Source organism: Colossoma macropomum, unplaced genomic scaffold (assembly GCF_904425465.1).
Source record: "Colossoma macropomum unplaced genomic scaffold, Colossoma_macropomum, whole genome shotgun sequence".
In the NCBI taxonomy this organism is placed as follows: Eukaryota; Metazoa; Chordata; class Actinopteri; order Characiformes; family Serrasalmidae; genus Colossoma; species Colossoma macropomum.
Window position 1 is genome coordinate 32,548,270 of NW_023494792.1, and position 21,924 is coordinate 32,570,193.

A 21,924-nucleotide genomic window follows, 5' to 3' on the forward strand; every position below is an offset into this window, starting at 1 on the left:
TTTTTTTCTTTCCCCCCATCCGAGTTGCACTGGGACCTGACAGCTATTCTTAACATAAAGCAATGTGACACCAAAAGACTGGAAAAAAAATAAAAGTAAATAGTGATGGCGTCGTCTGTGTGGGTGCTTCCAATATACAGAGCAACAAATTCGTTTACTGTTTCTGCTTCAGTGATATTTCGCTAGTGCACCCCTTCGTTCAGGGTTCTGTCGTGGATCGTGTTATTCTTCAGTGCCTGTCCTTAATATGTTTATCTCATATGGAAAACACAGTACACGTTAAGAAGATTGTCCCCAACAATGGCAGCAAATAATGAACAGCTTTCTTGACTGAATGTGGTATTTTTCCAGGTCTAGAGAAAGAGTGGTTAAGAAAGTCATTGTGTATTGAGGCACATGAAATGAGGTACAAACCATGTGCTTGCTGTCGTTTGCTGTGTGTTAAATGATGAATGGACCAATAGAAATGCCTCAAAATTACTTCCATTCAAAGGTAGGAAGGTGGCCCCCCTCAGTTTTTTTCTGTATGTAAATAAACGTGTAGTAATAATAATAAGCAGTCTCATTAATAAATAGTTGTCATATTAATAATTGATTTTAATTTATTCAATAATACGCATGCATTGTAGATTGCAATACTGTAAGCTAAGCACCAGAAAGTATTTTAAGATGTTTTATTTAACATTACTAGTTTTTTATAGAGAAAGGTTATTAAACAATAATAATATGCTGTATCTGTCTTAAGGTTTCATCACAACTTTTTTAACATGAGACATTCTGTTGTATTTTTATACCTATATAACCGAGGAGATCAGCCGCAACATTCAAACCACCACTCCTAATAATTTACACTGTATATGTGTGTAAGTCTATTATTGAGCAAAGTTACAGGAATTATTAATGACAGGTGATTCCAAAGATTTGAATAGAAGTGTAGTTGTGCATTGGGAACCTCATTGTGTCCTGGTGTCCACAGTACTGGCTAATGAATAGAATTGTTCTCATGCAGATACAACAAAGAAAAGATGCACAAAAGGTGCAAAATGTTGAAGTCAGCCGTTGTTTTACATTTTAGACTTCACATGAAAAAAGAAGTGGAACCGGTTAGTGTGGTTCATGGCGCAATGTCATAAGCAATTTACTCTCTCGTTGCATGTCTGGATCTGCTTCCTTTCATTGTGACAATGAAATCCTTGTCTTTTCTAAAATATCTGTGTTAAAGTAATCAATACATAAACATCAAACAAATGATCTGTTGTCCTCTTCTTACACTTGGCAGCCGAATTAGTAGTGCATGCGAAAGCATTGATATTGATGAATTTTTAAGTCAGAGAAACACCCTGATTGGAGCATGAAGTTATTTTGATTGCTTAATACAGTTCTCTCAAATGGAGAAGGTTTGTCTGGTCATCTAGCTGGCTGAATGTTTACCCCACTGAATCTGGTTTTAATGAAAATTTCAGTCTTAACTGTTTTGCACTTTTCATGGTCATTATATTGAGTGCTAGTGCAGTAGCTAGTAACTAAAAACATAGTTGTTCTTTTAGCCAGGATGTTTCTAATGATGCTTTTGATGAAAACATTTTAACTAGGCTTTTCTACATCACACTCTGCGGGTCCAAATGACTATTAAATGCTGAAATTGGGCTGTACGCCAATTTTAGTCAGACCAGCACACAGCCAGGTGCCTTTGGGGGAATTAAAAAACAGCCACGATTTGTGTTCTTTGTCTATTCTCTTTGTTATATATAGGCCATACCAATTATCTGTTCAAATCCTTTGTTTATGTAGTCTGTTTTGAATTTGAACAGATTTATAAAGCAGCGCAATGGCAAAACTGCCTTACTCACACTGTTCATGTGCTCTGCTGCTGTTTCAGGTGGAGGAGAACTTGATGAAAGTGCGTAACGCAGGGACAGAGCAGGACCTGGGCATCCAGTACAAAGCTCTGAAACCGGAAGTGGACAAACTTAACATGATGGCAGCCAAGAGACAGCAGGTAAATGCCGCATTAAACTGAATGAGAATAATTTGAGGTCAGAGGTGAAGCTTTAAGATAGTTTAACATGCACTACATGTCAAAGAGCAGCTTCTACTCTTCTGGAAAGACTTAACAATAGATGTTAATGTTGTGTGAGCGCAATCAAACACCACCTTAAAGTAGCTTAATTCATTGATTAGAAAGGGTTTCTGGATGCCTTGGCACATATAATGTGTTATGATTTGTACAATAATCAGAGTTGGTGATATCTAATTTCATCTCCTTTATGGCTTGATGGGCTGTATGTAGTTGTTTTCTAAGGATGACTGACGGAGTGAAGAGAGAGACACAGGCAGGCATTGGCTTGCCTTTCAACCTCAACAGATCTAATCATTCTCTGAGCCTCAGTCACTAAACAACATTAAATCTTCCTCCCACGTACATTGGAAACAGTCCTTTGCCTCTGCTTGGAAATGAGAATATCTCCTTATTACCGATTGAGAAAGAAGGAGGGGAAAAAAAAAACACGCATAAAGTAACCAGGGTGACAGAATCCATTAGGTTCATACAAGACTTGGGTCTCTGATTTTTTTTTTAATGAATTCATGATTTCTTTCTTTCTTTCTTTCTTTCTTTTTCTTTCTTATTTATTTATTTATTTATTTATTTAACTTAGCTGTAGTCAACACTAGTGTTACTTGGAATTAATTTTCCAGGAAAGACTAATGGAAAGAGCACTTTGTGTTACTGAACTGAAGAATCTTAACAATACTAATTATTTTGCTGATATAATGTTGAGTAGAGCAGGTATTTAATATTGTATTAAGAACTGATGGGTTTATCAACATAGACTAAAGCTGATTGTTAGATATAATAATGATTTCAGATTTTTTTCTCTATTACATTTTCCCCTTGCCAGAGTGATCAGTCTGTCATACCAAGAGAGACTTTGTTGGTTCACAATGGTTATTTTGGTTTGTCTGCTCTAAAAACAAATTTTCGACACGTTTGGTTGGATTAGTTGAGGAATATTGAGTCTCATGATCATTCATAGTCATTTAAAGCAAAGGAGCAAAGGTTTACAAAGGTAAAAATGGACAAAGCTTATTATATATAGATATAACTCCAGTCTTTTAGCTAAGCAGCATACTTAGGTTCATTTTTATAAACAGTATTTTGTCATACAACATCAGAAAGGTAACAAAGCAAAGACACGACTGATCGACTACGTTTGGAACAAGGGCAAAATGTTATTTTTGGCCAAACCATTGCTTTGAGATCAGTGCATTTCATGCATTATTGATTGGCATGCATGTGAAGTGACCTGCTGACCCTTTCTGGTCCCCATCTGCCAGGAGCTGAAGGACGTCCACCACAAGGACCAAATGGCAGCAGCCCGAGGCGTGCTGCAGAGAAACATCCCCATGCTGTACACAGCATCTCGTGCCTGTCTGCAGCACCCGGATGTGGCTGCCTACAAGGCTAACCGTGACCTGATCTACAAGCAGCTGCAGCAAGCTGTGTCTGGGATCTCCAATGCTGCCCAGGCCACCAGCAGCGAGGACTCCACCTTCACCCACCCTGCCGGAGGAGGAGAGCTTGCTGGGGCACTCAACAACTTTGATGTAAGTTTTTATTTTTCAGATCTAAAGGAGGTTTTGGCCCGTGTTCATAAATCTTCTAAGGGTAGGAAAGCTGATCTAGAATCAGAGTTCTGTCCTGTTTACTCTGACGTTACTAACTGGAGCAGATCCTAAATTAGCACTTCTTACCATAGAAACTTCATGAAAATGACACGGATGTTGCAGCAAATACCAACAGACGTGTCTTTGTGATTGTTAGGAGTCAGTTTAGAATGTCTTCTCTGTTCACACTGTTATCCCTCATCCACACTAAAATATGTTCCCTATCCTTGCTGTTCTAGAATGTTCCCCCATCCACGTTGTTCTAAAATTCTTCAATATACACTGTTCTAGAATGTCCTCCCTATTCACACTGTTCTGAAACGTTCCTCTGCCCCGTTCACGCTGTTCTGGGTTGTTCTTCACCTATTGCCACTGATCTAGAATGGATCTACCATTTAGGAAATTCTTTCCTGTTCATGCGGCTCTAGATTGTCCTCCCCTGTTCATACTGTTGGAGTGTTCTATCATACCCACATTGTTCTAGATCAGGGGTGTCAAACCACTAAAATGGCCATATTAAAAAAATCTCAGCAAATCTGTGGGTCGGCTGTGTTTTTATTTAATTTTTACTCAATATTTTGCCACGACCCCAGCTGGCCATTGTTTGTTCAAATTATGCCAGAACAAAATAGGCATTAAATACTTTATTTAAAAAATTATTCTAAATAACAGTAAATTGTTTTAGGTAGTTTTATTTTTTATTTGCTTGAACAAGACAGCAGGCATCTTTTCTTTTTGTCTAACCCGCTGGCCCAGAGATTGTTGTTGGGGGAGGGGGGTCAGAATGCACACTATGTTGCAGTGCATTCTGGGGACTGTAGTGCATTTCAGGGTGAAACGGGCTAATAAGAACCGAATGGGACTGTGTCGCGGGCTGGACTTGTTTGACACATGGGTTCTAGAATGATCGTTTCAAGCCGTTCTAAATCTTCTCTTCCCTCACTTACACTGTTCTGAAATGTTCTTCACCCATTCACGCACTTCTAGAACGTTCAGTGTTCTAGAATGTTCTCTTCCTTTCACAGTGTTGTAAAAATTTCGTCCTTCACACTCTGGAACAGTGTGAATGGGGGAAATGTTCTTTCCCATTCACACTCTTCTAAAATGTTCAGTGTTCTCCATTTAGTGTTCTAAAATGTTCTGTCTTCCGTAGTGTTGTAGAATGTCTTCCTTCCTTCATACTCTAGAACAGTGTGAATGGGGGAAATGTTCTTTCCCATTCGTACTGATGTGGAATGTTCTCTGCCCATTCACATATTTTCATTTGGTATTTCTTTTCAGAACATTTTAAAACAGCTGGTAACTTTTAAAATGTAAGTGTTTTGGTAGGTGTGAGTGGTCCAGCCTGTAAGTCCACTATATGGCCTCAGCTAATAGCTTTAGCACATTGCGCAGTGGATTCTGTCAGTTTGCAAGACATTTTCGGATTCAAACCTGGACTGTTGGGCTTTCTTTCCAAGAGAAGCACATTTCTAGGTGGTTTATGGTGCGAAGTGTTTTAAATGGACAAAGTCCGTGAAGACATCTTTCAGCAGAGGCCCAGGTGCAGCTAAGATGATGAAATTAGTTACAAAAATCTGCGGTCTGTAGTAACGCCACAGGGCTCTGTAAATATCTTGACTTTTCATCAGCAAGCCTTGTAGTGACACACGATTGAACAGCAGCTCAGCATTTAAAGACATTTGCAAAATTGCTCAGTGACATTTTAATGTGAAGGCAAAACCACATTCCCCAAAAAACACCCACTTCACTGCTAAGCAGTAGAAGTATTTCATCATTTTAAAAGATGAAATCATAAAGTGACAGCAGGGAAAGGATTACAGAGAGTTTTTAAGTGTGTGGTTGTGTTGGGTGGTGCTCTTGTGTTGAGGATGTCGTGATTTCAGCAGGCCTAAGCTGTTCGCCAAGCAGCAGGAGATGAACCTGTTGAGACGCCCCCACCAACTCACAAGCACGCGCTCCCGACGGCAGCCGCAAGAGCTGGGCAAATGCTTTGTTCTGTTTACACACCCCAAATCTGATTGAGCCTTGGCGGGATGCGATAATCCCGGATTGAATCAGATTAAATTCATATGTCCAAACAAAAGCTGGGCCGCTGACCTCCCGCAGTCGGTCAGGTTTGATTTGTTAATCCCTGATTGTTTATCTAGTGACGGGGGTGAGGAGGGCCTCCGCAGTTTGACCCAAAAGTTGAGCACTCGGCATCGACCTGAAAAAGTAAGGTCTTAAGATGATGGGGATTTTGTAGGGAATGACGCTCTCGCTTCTCAGATTTGCTCCGTCTCTGGAGGATGCAGTGATGTAACCAGTGAGGATGCGGAAAGGCCGGATTTGTTTCACCTGTCACCTGTACTTTGTGGTGCAAATCCGGTTCATTGTTGCTGCTAACAATGGCCCAATCCCATTTCACCCCTTGCCCCTACCACTTAGCCCTTAGCCCTCTGTTTTGTGCGTTCACGTCTAGGGTTAGGGTGTCCCAATTTTTGTTAAGATAGAGGGGTAGGGCGAAGTGTTAGGGTTACATGGCCCTCTAAATGGAGGTGTTTCAGAGGCACTCTCCAAACGGAGTGATACAAGAAAAAAAGAAAAACCGGCAAGATGGCTGTACGAGCGACCAAAGAAACCCACTAATGTGAGAATGTTCTCAGTTAAAAATTATGATAACCATTGTATTATATTAGTTTTAATGTCGTTTCAATGTATTATGGTCGTTTTCTTCGTAACAAGCATAACAATCACTAATAGCATGCTAATGTTTTGGTAGCTAGCTAGCCAACTTTCTCGTTCCACCTTAAATAGTCCAGCAGTTCTAACACCTGAAGCGCCAGATCATAACTGCTGCACCATTTAAGGTGGAACGGGAAAATTCGAATAAGAACCTGGTGAATATCTGACTTCAGCTTCGTATCACCGAACAATTAGCGGTGGGCGATAATAAATAATTGTCTTATACCCCCTCTTTGAAAGCATATGATGCCCTAAATGTGACTAAAACCCACCAGCGAGGTCGCTGAACTTTTCCTTTCTCTGCCATCACTTAAGACAGGCTGGGTCACCTACAAAGCGCCGCTAGTAGCTGTTAATGAAGCAATAATGAAATTTTGTAATTTGAAGGTTGTCCCATTTCGTAGGGCAAGATCTCAACCACTACCCCTTGTAACTGAGGTCCAAGTGGTTAGGGTGACACTCCAAAACAAGGGGTAGGGGTAAAAAGAAGAAATGGGATTGGGCCAGTGACTCACCTGTTAGCCTAATCATTCTGGCTTGCTCTATTTGCACTAGTTTGGAGGAGACAGACACAGTGTGTCCATTATATATGCTAATCAGACAGTTGAGGGAGTCAGAATAAAATGTATTGAGATGATATGCTAGAGCACAAGATGTGGGCTTGCTTGTGTGCATGGATGTGTACTAACCACAATCATGGCTACTTTTAGACCCCAGTTAGGCAGCTCATTAATGTCCGGTATCTATAATATGTGCCACATGCGGGGCATCTTGAAAATCTGATTTTGTAACTGCTTTGTCTTGTGTGGCATCACTACAGGCTAGCCTGTTTATTACCTGCTTATATGGCCTCCTATGCCCTTGCACAGCTCAGCACCACGTGCAGAAATATTCTTATTTTGCCATTGATTTACAAAAAAATAAAAAATTTAAACAGTCATTATTTAATGATTAGCTCAGGCCTTAAGAGATTAGCCCAGCTCTCTCGCTTAATCTGCAACATCCCTAATTAGCGCTTGCCCGTTCGTGAGCAGCATCTCTATATCTCGATGGATGGAGCCGTTACATGTAGACGAATGGAGCTCCTAATTGAAAGAGTGAGGCTATGAGTCAATCCGAGCAGCGCGCTTGGCACTAGCCCGCACGATCCGCGATGAATCGCTCTTCGCAGGTGCTCCCGTCTCCCCTCTGCGGAGAGATTTGCAAATCAAATTCTCCCTCCCGCTCCTCGGCATGCGTAAAAAGAGGCAACAGCAAACTAGAGTGAGCTCCCCTCTCCTCCGAAAAGAGCACGGTTCGCTATCCTTCTCCTTCTCTGTTCTCCAGCGAGCCTGTATTCTCTTGAAGCTGAGCGGGGTGTGGGTGCTGGAGAAGCGTGCTCTTGCCCCCCTGCACACTGCGCCAATTAATATGTGAAGTTCTGGGTTATTGTGCTGCCGCTGAGCGAGCTAGCGCTTCCCAGAGTGTCTCCAAACTGCCAGGGTTTTGTTGCGCTCTGAAGTGCCGAGCTCTGGGACTGCTTAAGTCTCGCTCTGATCCTAAAGCCTGCTCAGTCTCAGGGGCGCTCACGCACACACTCTTTGCGACATGACATCGCAGAGGGGGCTGCTATCTTTTTTTTTTCCCCCTTTCCTTATTCTTTTTGTTTGCTCCCCACCCACTGTTTTTAATCTTAATAAAAATGTGTGAGTAGATCAGGAAGTTTATGGATTAATGCAGGTTATTAGTCATCAGGGCTGCTGAAGGTGTAACTGCACGAGTCACTTTGTTGTTTATTTTTTTTTTTCCCCACACTCATTTCATATCTCGCTCTGCCTGCTACGAGTTTACTCGCATACTTTCTCTGCTTCCAGTTTGCTTGTTCACTCTCCTTCAAGCTTTATATCTTGCTCCCTCATTCAAGCCTTCTCTTTCTTTCCTTCTGTTTCTCCCTCACTCTGTTTCTAGCAATTATGCCTATCACTCCACAACAAAAGAAAGCGGTCTCCTCTGTTTTTTGCCAGTTTGTCAGTGCTTCAGAAGGTTCTGTCTGTATCACACATGGATGGATTAATCAGCTGTTGCTCTGCTGTCTGTTTTAAACGCTCGTTCTTGCTGTCAGGCTGCTCATGCTGCGCCCAGCAGGGTTTGCAATGGGATCAGAGCTGCGTCCTACACCCCCCTATAGCTCCAGCCCTGGCTTGCTCCAGCTCAAATCCTGCAGCACCACAGCATGGCGGTACACGTGTGATTGACCTTGATGATTAGCTGATGAGTTGAATCAGGTGTGCTGGATCAGCTGTGCAGTACTGTGGCCCTCAAGGAGTTGGAGGACTCTGCTCAAACCATTTGCGTACTGATAATTTAATTATCATTTACTGCAGCACAGGTCCTACCCTCTTCATTTTAGTGTCTTTGTTGCTCTGATGCTTAGAAGTAACTCAGGTTTTCACTCCATACAAGCTGAAGCACACCTAATTCTTCTTGTTTAATCAGGTGGTATTAAGGCCTCAGCGTACTTCTTGTGAAACGAAATCGAGGGTTGGGTGAAGCTGAAAGCGTCTTTGTGAGCTCACAAGCTCACATACTTTCTGCGGTTTCGTGTTGCCTGTTGCAGATGCTCCATGTGATGCTGTGACATTTATAAGTTTCATGACTGCTGGAAAATGATTCTTTCACAGTTCTAACTATGGTGATGTTTGAGTTCAGAATACCGCCACCATTTAAGGTGGAACGGGGAAATTCAAACAAGAAGCTGGTGAATAGAAAGACAACTTCAGTCTCGTCCTCTTGTGAACATAAATATAAGATAACCTGCTCAGTACTAGTTCATACTACTAAATAACAGACTTAATGTCTAACATTTAGGAGATATTTTCATGTGAATGTTTCATAGTGAAATATTAGTGTGTCTGCCACAGCTGAAGCTCCTCAAAGTTGTCCATCTTTGTTTCATGGCACGCCTTGGTCGCGTAGTGTTTACGTCCGCGGGGTTCACGCACATGGCAGCTGGGCGACACGACGAATGAAGCCTCCGCGAGACGCCTGCGGTTGTTTGTTTTCTCTGTAATTACGTCATATTGTTTGCTGAAGTATACTGAGGCCTTCAATCTTCAAACATTTCATCAGGTGACCTCCTGCTTTGTTGGAGTGAAAACTTGCAGCCACACAGTCCCCTAAAGTAGTGTTTTTAATTATTTTACTGCAGATTTTACTGAAGCCGTGTAAGTTGAAACTGATGTTAACAGTGACAGTCTGACAAAACTAAGAGAAAGTATCAGACTGTAGCCTGCATATTAGAGAAATATGAAATCACAGCATTTTGATGATTTCAGGAGTCAAAAAACAAAAAAAAAGCAAACAAAAGACATCACTGCAGTGTTTATAAAATGGATATTACTGTAGCATTTGAAACTAAGTAGTAATTGATATTAGTACCAAAACAAATTATCAGTCCAGAATGTCACTTTATGCACATAGCATTAATTGGCAGCCTAGTATATCTTACCAAATTATGTGGCTTTATTGTCTGTGAATCTGTAAAACACAAGGATTGGACTGAATTGGTATCAGCCACAACATTAAAGGACTCTGATCCAGCACAAAAACACTGGGGAAAAATGGCTGAATTGAGCTGTCCCTTATAATTAGATGAATTGTTGTGTCGAGTGCAGGAAGAACACCAAAGGAACTTCAGCACCAGGTTTAGGATCCACTGATTTTATTATGTAAAGTAGTGGTGAGTGAAAGCCTCTGTTATGCTGATAAGTTACTGGGCCTCTGGGCTTAATTTTGATTTTTGTTAAGTTGCCAATTTCATTATTTTAAATTGGGCGTCTTTGCTGGGTGATACATTTTCACTGATTCAGACGAATTGGGTCGGTTTCAAAATGATGCATTTGCAACTAGCCAAGCCTAACGATTCAACATAATGGTTAATTGTACGCAAGGCGAACATCCTGATTTTCACTTTCCCGATCGATGGGCTGCGGGAAGCAGGCAGAAAGATTTTTTTTCTTTCCTTCAGTGAGTGTGTGACTCAAGCGCCGTCCTCACCTGGGCCTGCAGGAGTCCTCCCAGGTCCTTTCACTCTCCCTCGTATCGATTGCGTTGTATTCTGTGATTGGCCCTACTTCTCTTTGACCTTGTTTTGCTTCATACTGTTCTTGTGGAGTTATAAAGGCATAGAGAAGCAGGATCGATCTGAGCACAGCAGAAATATTACCTTATTACTCTGCCTCCGCTAATGATACCCAGCCGTGATGAAATAAAACCCCCTGCACTCTTACGGCTGCCAATGCGCTCAGGTTCATCAGGGTGAGAGAAACCGTTTAGTAGTACATGTCTAATATGAGTAGATGACATTTGGCGACGCTGTCGAACACTTTTGGAGCTGCAGTGCTGCTGGAGCGCTTAATCTGTGGCGAGGGCTGTTTAACTAAATTGAATTTGGTGTGTCATATCGACAGTTCTGGCAGGTGACTGAAGGGGTAGCTCTTCAAGCAGCTTTTTAGAGACTTGCTGAAGGAACAGCCGAGCACAACGCATCTCTGCTCTGCTTTCCACTTCACTGGCCTTGCCCTGCTTTAGTGGTGGATTTCTTTATTCCAAAAGCATAGAGGCCACCATAGATGTGCTGGAATCATTACAGGAAAGCAGCTGATCGATATCGGCCTCTTTAGCTCTTGTTCTGCTGCTTGTTCTCTTTGGCGGACTGTGGTGAAATTCGCCAAAATACTATCAATGACGAATATCATTGCAATAGCACCAGTTAGGAAGGTGGCCCACAACACCATTGGTTCTCGATCCTGGTCTTGGGTTTGGGAACTTTGCCGAACACCAAGTGAATGGTATCTGATAGGAGCTTAGTAGCTTAGAAGCCCATTCTTTTCAAGTTCCCTTCAGCCTTGGCATCACCGTTGTGATTTTCATGACTAATCATGCAATCAGAGTTTAAATTATGTACTTAAACGTTGCCTAAAATGATTCTTTGGAATAATTTCATACAAGAACCACCTCTTGTTTCTTAAAGCAATAGTTCGCAGCCCTGGGCCCTTCAGTTCCCTTGCCTGCACATTTTAGTGCTGTCTCGACTTTAGCACTGCCAGTTAATGAACTGCTAAACCTGATGTTTCACTAAAATATGGATGGTAGGCATCCTCCAGGACCAAGACTCAAAACCACTGCCTTACCTTGTATTTTCTACAAGTAGTATATAATAGGAGCACCTGAATAACATCTGGAGGGTATGGAGGGATGGACTTCTTCAGTTCCCTTCATCGACTGTTGCTTTGATGCATTGGGAGTAGTCCACCAATCAATATTAGTAATTGAGTAATCTAAGAACAATAAAAAAGGGTCTTACCATCAGCAAACCATGCATAGACTTTCAGAGGGTCCAAAATGAGATTCTGACGTGAACATAATTGAACTTTAAACATCCAGGGTGTTGATATCCTGCATTAATACATTTATTGTACCGAGAAGAGAGAGAGCTGTGGTAGAAACGCGGTTGTTTAGCTCCACTATTTGAACGCATGAAGAAAACGCATGAAGAAATCGTGCCTATTAAATTCTGCCTATATTACGGTGTACATTTTAGAAAAATTTGTTTGACATTCGTGGTATTATGTTGTTTAAAAAAATTAATTACATTTTTTTTTTAATTGCTATATCAGTTACACTTTCACGGCCAAATTGAACATCACCATATATTTCAACTACATTTTTACAAGAACTGTGTGTTTTCTTCTATTTGACAAAGATTAAACATCAATCACTGGGCAGTATCACTGAGCTCGCACATCTGCTTGAGTTAGGAACTGTTTAAAATTTTATCATTATTATTAGTATGAATCATATCTCTGTACGCACATCTGCTAATGCTTGTGGACACATCTATGATGTTCCGGAAGGCATCGGACATATCAAAGTGCATCAGATGTACTTACAGATGATGATAATGATTATGATAATAATAGTAGCATGTATTTTCAGGTGATGTTTAGATGATTCCTGACTCTGAAGTGTGCTTGTGAGCAAACACAGTGATAATGTGTGGGTTGGAGTGTTGTTGTTAATAAAAGGTAAAGTAAAGGGAAAAAATAGCACCACCTCCCCACCCCAAACCTGATTTAACCGTTTACTGTGGTTAATTTCCACATGGTTATCCGATTTTAGAGGATTTACTTATTGTTTGTCAGGTTGTTTTTGTACTCTTAAGAGACCAGTATGAGAATTCATCAAGAACATGGCTTATAATGCAAAAAATTCTAACAGTTAAAACTAGAAATGTACAGCCCTAAATATTGATCAGATAATTGTTTAACTGTACGTACTATCAGCGTCAGTAAATCTCTCCATCTGTTTACGGGCTGAAATTAACAGTGACTGCCAGTAGCCAAGTGCTGGTAGGTATTAGCATGTGTATGGGAGATTATTCCTCTGGCTGCAGTGACGGGTGTTCAGACTGGCACAGAATCTCCCCCAAACATCTCTGTCCGAGGAGTCATTTGCTGTCTAGAGCTGTGGCTCGCATGCATAGACTACTCTCGCCCTCACTCATCTGTCTCTCTGCTGCCATCCCCGCTTTCGCGTTTTGGTAAAGAGCTGTCAGAGCTATCCAGCCCATTGTCTGGGTTGGCTACTTGCTCACGGAACTAACTCTGGTTGTGTTTGCCTGTGAGCCCTCATAGCTGTCATCCAAGAGTGGATCAGCCTGAGCCACACGTTCTTCAGTAGCTGTAGAAGGGGTGCCGATAGCCAACTCATCCCAGAGCACAAAGGCAATTAAGGACAGTTGTTTGGCTCAGATTAAGTTCAGTTGCAAACAGTTATGTGGGAAACTGACAACTCGGTTAATCTTTGACTGCGCTGTCAAGGTTTCTTATCATATTTCAAACTTATATTTGTATAGCATAGCATAAGGTGGGCTCTGTCATCAAAAAGCGCTAGCAATGCTTGAGTCGTTTGCATATTGTGACATAGACTTGTACCCCAGTACAGATCTACCTCCTGCACCCGTATAGCAGTTATGCAGAGGGAAGGCTGCTGATGCTGAACTGACCGCAACAATGTTATTTTAACAGTTTTAAAAGAAGTATTACAATTTCAACAAGACTAAATGATGCTGTTGTAATAATAAATAACATAATTATCATTTAGTATCATTTGAGTAACCTCGTTTTTGCTTAACCCTTTGCACCCTCAGCTGAATTCTAGAAAGCTGTTGTAAATTTCTGACTGTTTTCAGAGGTGGAGGCTTATTTAATCATTTAATCAGTTTTAAATAAAACTTTTTTCTTTGTTATTAAAACCCAGGAAAAAATGCGCTTTACTTAACAATTGATGTGATGTGAAATCATGTCATACCCATGTAATTTTAACTAAAGGCTAAACACGGGCACAGTTCCCCCAGCAATTTCTCAGGATCACTCTGATTCTTTGAAAAAGTGAAGCAAGAGAAGTTTGTGAAGGATATTAAAATGACAAACAACATTTAGACAAAGCCGAACACACGTTAATTTGTTTGGTTCTAGATTTGACTGTTGAACAGAATTTAGGTGTCGGAGCAGAGCGTCCTCAGTCACTCCTTTACCCACTGAAGAGCTAAGAGATGGAGACAGACAGAGATGGCTGGCTAGCTAAATGGTTTTGTTGATTCCTGAAAGATATGAACAGCCAACCTGAACGAGATTTGTTTCACTTATGATGTGATTAAGCTTAGTATGTCATCTCCATTCGGTAAACCAGCTCAACTGATTACGTCCCCGCTGCTGTCTAGGTAATCAAAAATCCAGTCAGACTCATGTTTCCTTATCTGACACAGTACATCTGCCTCTCGCCATATTTTTTATAATTATGGAATGTGATGATATTATTTTTAAAAGTAACATCGACTCGTTTGGAGACCCCCAGTATTCGGGGCCTGTAAAATAGTGTTTGCGGCAGCTCTGGAAATCACTCTTCAGCATGGGCAGCGCAGCAGAAAAGGCCAGTGTCCACTTTTATTGATACCCATAGGTCCTTGAAGAGTCATTGAGTGCAAAGTTGGAACGCACACACAGGAAAAAAGCAGAAGCCTGATTTTATTGTAGCTATCGAGCCAGATGGCATCTGCCTTAATGGCGGCAGAAATTGTTTGTGTGTCCTGTGTGTGTACAAGATTGGGAGTACATGAGGCAGCACATGAGTCGAGGGGTGTGGATCTGTAATTTCCTGGTGACCATGCAGAAACTTCAGCTCACGCACACATTTTTCCACCTCGCTTCTTCTCGCTGCCTAATTTCCAGCCGATGCAACTTCGCAGTGAGTCAGAGAGAGAGAGAGAGAGGCTTGTTGTCATGGCAACGTGACACGCAAGCAAAGGAGGTCAGACGAGAGCAGGCTAATAAACTCACTTTTTTTTTGTAAAGCCTTTTAAGATTGCTGCTAGCATGGACCAATTATTTAATTATTTATGTTTATATATTTATTTATTTGCTGCTAATGCTTGGCTGGCATGTTAGAGATTCAGATTCTGCACTCTTCAACCCCCGTGGAACCAGACCCAAACATGTATCCTCCTCTGGACTGCAGTAGCAGTACTGCCTCTGAACGCAACAGGGGACAAACAAAATGTCATCCAGAGACACGAATAAGAAAAGGAGAAGGTGGAGTCGGGAGGGGGGGGTAAACCAGGAGTGTTTTTGGTATGCAGAGCTACATTCTGTGGCCCAGGGCTGGGCTCAAATGACTGACTGAAAACTGGTGCTTACCTTGGCTCCCAAATGAGGAGAAAGTGAAACCTGACAAATATACACAGTGACACTGCACATCTTACACATGTCCAGTGCCTTGACTGTGCTCTGATTAAAGAGACAGTTTGGGCAAAAATGCTAACATGAAGAAGAATAATGAATAGAAGTTAGCAGGGTGCCAGACTGAGGTGTTAGCCTAGCTGTGCTAACTGCTGGGTTTCACAGCGACAGCTGTCGTATTTCCACATTAGCATTTCTGGCCCTAGCTCTCTCTTTAAGTTGGGTATTTTTGGCTGACTATTTTTTTTTTTCTTTTGCTGTGTAATGGAGACTAAGAGGCTGTGTGCTGCAGAGTGCAGATTCAGAGGGGCTTCGTAAGGGCACAGACTGGTTAATGCTGATTGAAAAGAGCCATTGGCCTTAAATGGCATCATCATTTCAGAGCGTCTGAATTATTGATTCTTCTGGTTAATGAAGACCACGGGCTCTGGCTCCTTTTCTGCAGCGTTGAAGCCGATCGGCGGCGCTTCGTGAAGCGTGATTTTCAGCCACCCACGCTCAACCAGCACCCCCCCACCCCCACCCCCAACCCTCTTTTCAGCCCCCCTGGCTACAGGTGTCGACCACAGCTTCCCACGGCAATAACAAAGACCACTTAACTGTCAAACCCTTACCTTTGGTCCAGCGCCTGGCATGTCTGAACGTGTCACGTTCTCCTGGGGCCGCTGACTGATGAAACTCTGTGAGTCACTGTTTCTGTCTGCAAAGTCGATACATTTGTACTTTTTGCTCACTCTTTTCCTTTGTTCTCTCTCTTTCTCTCCCCTGCAGAAGCAGATCATCGTGGACCCGCTGAATTTCAGCGAGGAGCGTTTCCGCCCGTCCCTGGAGGAGAGGCTGGAGAGCATAATCAGTGGCGCCGCCCTCATGGCCGACTCGTCCTGCACCCGGGACGACCGCCGTGAGCGCATTGTGGCCGAGTGTAACTCAGTCCGCCAGGCGTTACAGGACCTCCTCACTGAGTACATGGGCAACGTAGGTGCTCTCTTGTATATTTCTGTGTAGGGCTGCTCAGTATGGACAAAATTACTAATACGGTTATTGCCACATATTGGAAGATGCCTTTGAATATGTTGATAACCGTTAATGTAATATTGTTAAAGACAGCCTTCAGATTTAAATATTTATTTATTTATTTTTTGATGTCATTAAAACACCAACAGAAACTCATCTAGATCATCATGATGCTCTAAGCAGACATTTAGCGATTTGTTTGAGGGCTTATAAGGCCCATATTTGGACACTGATTATCAAATAATACATTGCGCAGCCCTACTTCTGTGTCTTCTATGAATTCCTTCACTTCCCATCTCTGTCTCTCTCTCTGTCCCTGCCTGTGGCTGCCTGTGTTTGGTCCTAGCAGCAGCCCTTAGGAAGCTTTGGTGCTGCTGCAGTGTACACAGCCACCGCTCTCTCTGGAGATATGTATAAAAAAGGCCTGTCTCTCCTCACCATGACACAAACTTTGCTTTTGGAGGGAGAAGGAAACAGTACACAAAGGCTCATTATGAGGGTACTGAGGGATCTGCTGAATGGCAAGCCTTACAATACTGTGCTCAAATAACACCATTTTGTTTATGATAACTCAATTTATGAAGGATGTAACAGTCAGATAAGTAGGACTGCTGTTGCTATATTGGCTTTTGTGTGCTGACATCACAAAGGCCTACAACATGCAAAAGAGACGTTTGATAAATCGCGTGAAATTGTGTGCGGTAGGGCTGCGGCTGGTGACTGTTAAGTGTTACCATGGTAACAGCTTCCAGGGATAGTAAAACAATATTTTTCACACGTAATTCATTTACTGACTGACTTAATGCAAACCACAGTAAGCACTAGTGTTTTCACACATAAACATACCTGAACATGTATTAATGCATATTGCATCACTCAACAACATTTATGGTTCCTAGCCTGTATGTGATGGTTCTAGAAATGTGACTGTTGAGTTGCGCTTGTTGAATGAGCCCAGTGTTGCAGGCAGACATCATGCCTGTGCAGAAAGTTTGAAGAAAGTTAGGGTCCTTTTAAAAATGATAGGAAGAAAAAGTGCTACTGTTGTTGTTATGATGATGATTATTATTATTATTATTATTATTATTATTACTACTACCACAATTATTATTGTAATTAGTATTAGTTGTAGTACTAGTAGTAGTAATATTTCTAAGTATATTTGTCATTCATGGAAACATAATCGGTGATATTCTTGGAAACAGAGATCATTTCACACGGTTACGTAAGCATCCTGAGCAACATCAGATGTTCCAAATGGTTTTCTCTGGTTGTTTTGGTAAAATCTAGGGTAAATACTTTTGGTCAGAATAATTCGGACCGATCTTTACTTGAAGAATGAGTAAAGATCATGATGTTTTGAATGTATTGCAAGGCACATCATAAGTGCATCAGAGTCAGCTTTATTGCTTTTTTCCTCACAGATATAATGAGAAAGGAACAAAATGAGGTTTCTCCACTACGCAATTCTACCTTTACTATAGACCAGCGCTACACAACAGTGCAGCGAGACAATAAATACGGACAAACTGTGCAAACACTATACAGTAAACTCGTCTGTATGATTTACAGTAACTGTACAGCCATTAGCACAGGGCAGTAGAGACTGGTGGAAAAACGTTAACCCTTTACTCTTATATTTTAAAAAATTAATCATTTCCACATGCACTTTGAACTAGCAAGGTGTATTTTTTGTATTATTATTTTGGTTAAACTGTTCATATTCTGGGGCGCTGCTCCTCAGTCCAGTCCTGCAACACGTATCTGCTGCTCCAACATGCCTCATTCATCTCATGAAGGCCTTGATAATTAGCCCAGCTGTTTCAGGTGTGTTGCAGACTCTCAGCCCTTCAGGACTGTGAGTGAGGAACACTGCTGTAGGGCCTGTGTGCTTCTGTGTGTATATGGATGTGTAGTGCAGAGTTTGTGAAGTTTTTAAAAAACAGTGCTGCCTCCCCAGAGGGTGCAGCTCACTGGACAGGAGGATGTGTCTGCTGTTGAGTGAGCAAATGAACAGCATGGGGTTTGATTCACATGTCTCCATTGCATTCTCCCTCCCTGGACGGGCCTCCAGTAGCAGTCTTACTCCTATGAGTTCATTTTCTGTTGTTGTTGCCTATATCATGGACAAACAAATAATTCTTGCTTTTTGGAAGTGAAAGTTTGTAGAATGTAAGCGCTGCCAAAATTTCGATAGATAAAGTTTACTCTGCAGTCCTATGCTCCATATGCTGCTTAAACAGCCCATTTTAAATTCTCTGTAATGTCACAGAACACAAACAGTGCATTGACGTATATAGTACTGTGCAAAAGTCTTAGGCACTTTTTAAAATTGTCAGCAGTAAGTGTGCATTTCATCTAATGTTAGTGTTTTTACACGCAAAAGCAGAATATCTTGTTTATAAAAAAAAGTCGCTTAGATGTTGTGAGCTAGTACGATGCATCGCTTTGTTTCCGAACTTCTCCTCGATGCTTACAGCTGTCAGTGAGCCATGTCTCAAAGCCAAGGATGCAGCAAGCTGTTATGTCACTGAAGGCTGACTTGTAGGGTCCTTGTAAAGCGGCTGAAAAATGCACCCTTAGTTTTTGAGAAACTGAAGGACTCAACTGGTATATCATTCGAGACCTTCGGTCACCCACAGTGCTTCACATGCTGTGCAAAAATGCTTGAGAAATGGTTGTAAGTACTACAAATGGTGAGATGCTGAGGCACCAGATGTTGTGATAAACACTAAATTAAATTTTACATACATCGCATTGCTTACATTAGAAAGCCATGGTGTGACTGTAGAGCAAGCTGAGCAAGCGTAGAGCTTTCGTATACCAGGGCTTTCAGGGTCTGTCCTACTTCGTCTGCAGCGTTCACTTTTAAACCTGCCAACAGACTCCAAATCCTCCACCAGCACACCTAATAATACAATGAAGCATTGATGCCAAACCAGGTATTGGACGATAACTGCAAATGGTACTGGGCTGCGTCGAGAAGAGTCTTATAATTGGGTAAATGAATACACTGGCAAACTTAAAATCACTGCTTATTATATTAATGTTACTTATATTTGTTCTAATGATGTTTTTCTCAGCAAAGAAACGTACTGCTCAGATCTAATTGTGCATAAAACATTTGCACAACACTGTCTATTCAACCTACAGCAGTTTAGCTCCACCTATTCATGCTGAGTGTTTACATGTGTCATTTTGCGTGTATCTGTCCTAAAGGGACAGTAAGAATATGAGCCTGTTTGATTGTAGGGGCTAAAGAGAAGCTGAAGAAATGGTCATGTAAAGATGAATTATGAGTTAGTACACCAGCCCTTCTGAGTTACATGAACTCCGTGTTGTTCTCTGGGAGCTGCTTGCCGCCTCCTCTGCTGTAATGATTGCGGCCGTGTTTTATTTGTTCTCATGTGGAGAGAAAATTGCTCATGCCGTTGGCCTTCACTGGTACCGAGGCTTCTCTAATTGATATAAAATAAACTAATTGAATAATTAAAGCAGGCAGGGGTTATGAGGGAGGAGGAGTGCGTACTGTGCGCACAATGTGTGTCTGGAGCGCTGCTAGTGCGGAGGTCATAGGAAGGGCAGCTACGAACAGCACTTCACCTCTCGAATGCGCACTCGGCCTTTGTTCACTCATTGTTTCTCTCCCTGTTTTCATCCTCCTGTCATTTACCGGCAGAATTGCATCTCTGCTTGATGCCTAACAATGAGAGGCAGCCAGCCAGGGATTTTACTGCATTGTCGCAGTAATGCTTTCTTTGCTTTTCCCAGTTCATTTTAGTTCAGTGTATCTATAAGACGTTTATTTTTTTTTTTCAAGAATCATCGTAGGTGAATGAAGCGGTGTGCTGTCTCACTCTGCTGGTGCTGCAAGGGGCTGACAAAACACGTGCTAGTGTCAGTCAGTGTCGCTCGCTCTCTCTCTCCTTCCCTATTTCTATCTCTCTCGCTCTCTGTATCTGTGTGTGTCTGACAGAAAACTGAACATGAGACAGCTGCAGTCCTCAGCTTTGCCTGCCAGTGCAGCAGCAGCGTCATTTTCTCTCTCTCTCTCTCTCTCTCTCTCTCTCTCTCTCACACACTCACACTCACACTCACTCTCTCTCTCATACTCTCTCTCTCTCTCTCTCTCTCTCTCTCTCTCTCTCACACACTCACACTCACTCTCTCTCTCATTCTCTCTCTCTCTCTCTCTCTCTCTCATACTCTCTCTCTCTCTCACTCTCACTCTCACTCTCACCGCGCACACTGAGCTGACACATCCCGAATGGCTTATTGCAGGTTGTGCATGACTCCAGACCTGCATCCTGGGCTACTGCTGCTCCTGCTTCCACTGTCATTACTGTCCACATTTAGCTCCCCAGCGTGGAAGCCAAGAAAACATCTGTTTCATATTGTCTGGAGGAAAATCTCCACTTGGGTAAAAACTAGGTTTAGTCAGCATTCAGGGGGAAGGCATAGATGATCTTAAATGTCACTTAATCTGTTTGGTTGCTTGTGCTGCGTTTTTAACCCTTAGAAGTTGCAGCTATTACTGGTGGTAAATATATTTTTTTATTTTATTTGAATATTATCTTGCTCATAGCTCATTGAAACAAGGAGGGAAATTCTGTGGAAAGTTTAGCAACAATGCAGTAAACTGTAAATGGTTTAAATAAGCTTAAAGTTTATGTAATTTTACAAGAGCTCAATATAAACCTCCTCCAGACTGAAGGGAGCCATCGTCCGGTGACGGTGACCCCCCTCTTTCAGTTGGTATGTGATTGGTTCCTAGGTGCCTCACGATTGTAAAAAATATGGTGCTTTGAAATCAGATGAATCTCTTTAAATCTCCCTGTATTGGAAGTAATATGTTCAGTAATATAAAACCAGTTTGCTTGTAGATAAATGTATAAAATTTTATTAATGTTATTGCTTGTTCAGGTTTGCAGCTTTCTTATAGTTAGTAGGACAATTGAAAGCTGTAAACAAAAATGAAATGTTAGTTATGTCCAGAATGATGACGATTCAAAAATGATAAACACTTACATAGCATGGAGAAAATGAACATTTAACAGTTCATTTTATTTCAGAAGTGGAAATAAATTCTGACAATAACGTAAATAGATAATTACAGTATATTTGAAGAGGTTCATTTCAAAATGCTGTATGTCTGCTTGTAACAATTTAGGATAGAACCTTTAAGTGAATAACGTCTGATGTATAATGACAAACATTTATTTCTCTAAAAAAGGTGGAATTAATCATAATATTGCATTAATATTTCTTGCATTTGTAAATCCCACTCCCAACAACATAAGCTTTTTGGAATTAAACTGTTCACTTCTTTTAATAACTTGTTCATAGAGTTCACAGAAGTATTTATTAAAAAAAAAAATATTTTGACAAACAAAAATAACAAAAACTGTTAATATGGCAGGTGGTTCCAAACTTTTGAATGGTAGTTTAAGTCTAATGTAAATTTCAATCGCAGCATAATTTACTGAATTCAATATGTGTTTACATATAAACAGTGTAGCAAAACGAAGGTATTATCTCCACTTCCAAGGGTTAATAATACACTCGCGAAATTCACCTGGGCTGTAAAGGAGAAAACGCCAGATTGATTCTTGAAGCCAGAGCATTAGTCATGAATGCATGACTTATCGAGTGGTGTCCAGAGTCTGTGGATTCCATCTAATAGGCTGGTCACGTGCTCTTCCATTTGGCATATGACCATGACTGCATGAAAAATGCTGAT

General features: G+C 41.5%; 1 protein-coding gene across 1 annotated transcript in view; it reads left to right on the top strand.

The window, feature by feature from the left end:
* Window positions 1-21,924, top strand: part of ctnna1 (catenin (cadherin-associated protein), alpha 1) — a 147,063-nt gene that overhangs the window by 17,259 nt on the left and 107,880 nt on the right. The window contains exons 5-7 of the mRNA XM_036576923.1: window positions 1,880-1,999; window positions 3,337-3,606; window positions 15,942-16,145. Coding sequence (XP_036432816.1) covers window positions 1,880-1,999; window positions 3,337-3,606; window positions 15,942-16,145 — 594 coding nt within the window. The remainder of the gene's footprint in view (window positions 1-1,879; window positions 2,000-3,336; window positions 3,607-15,941; window positions 16,146-21,924) is intronic.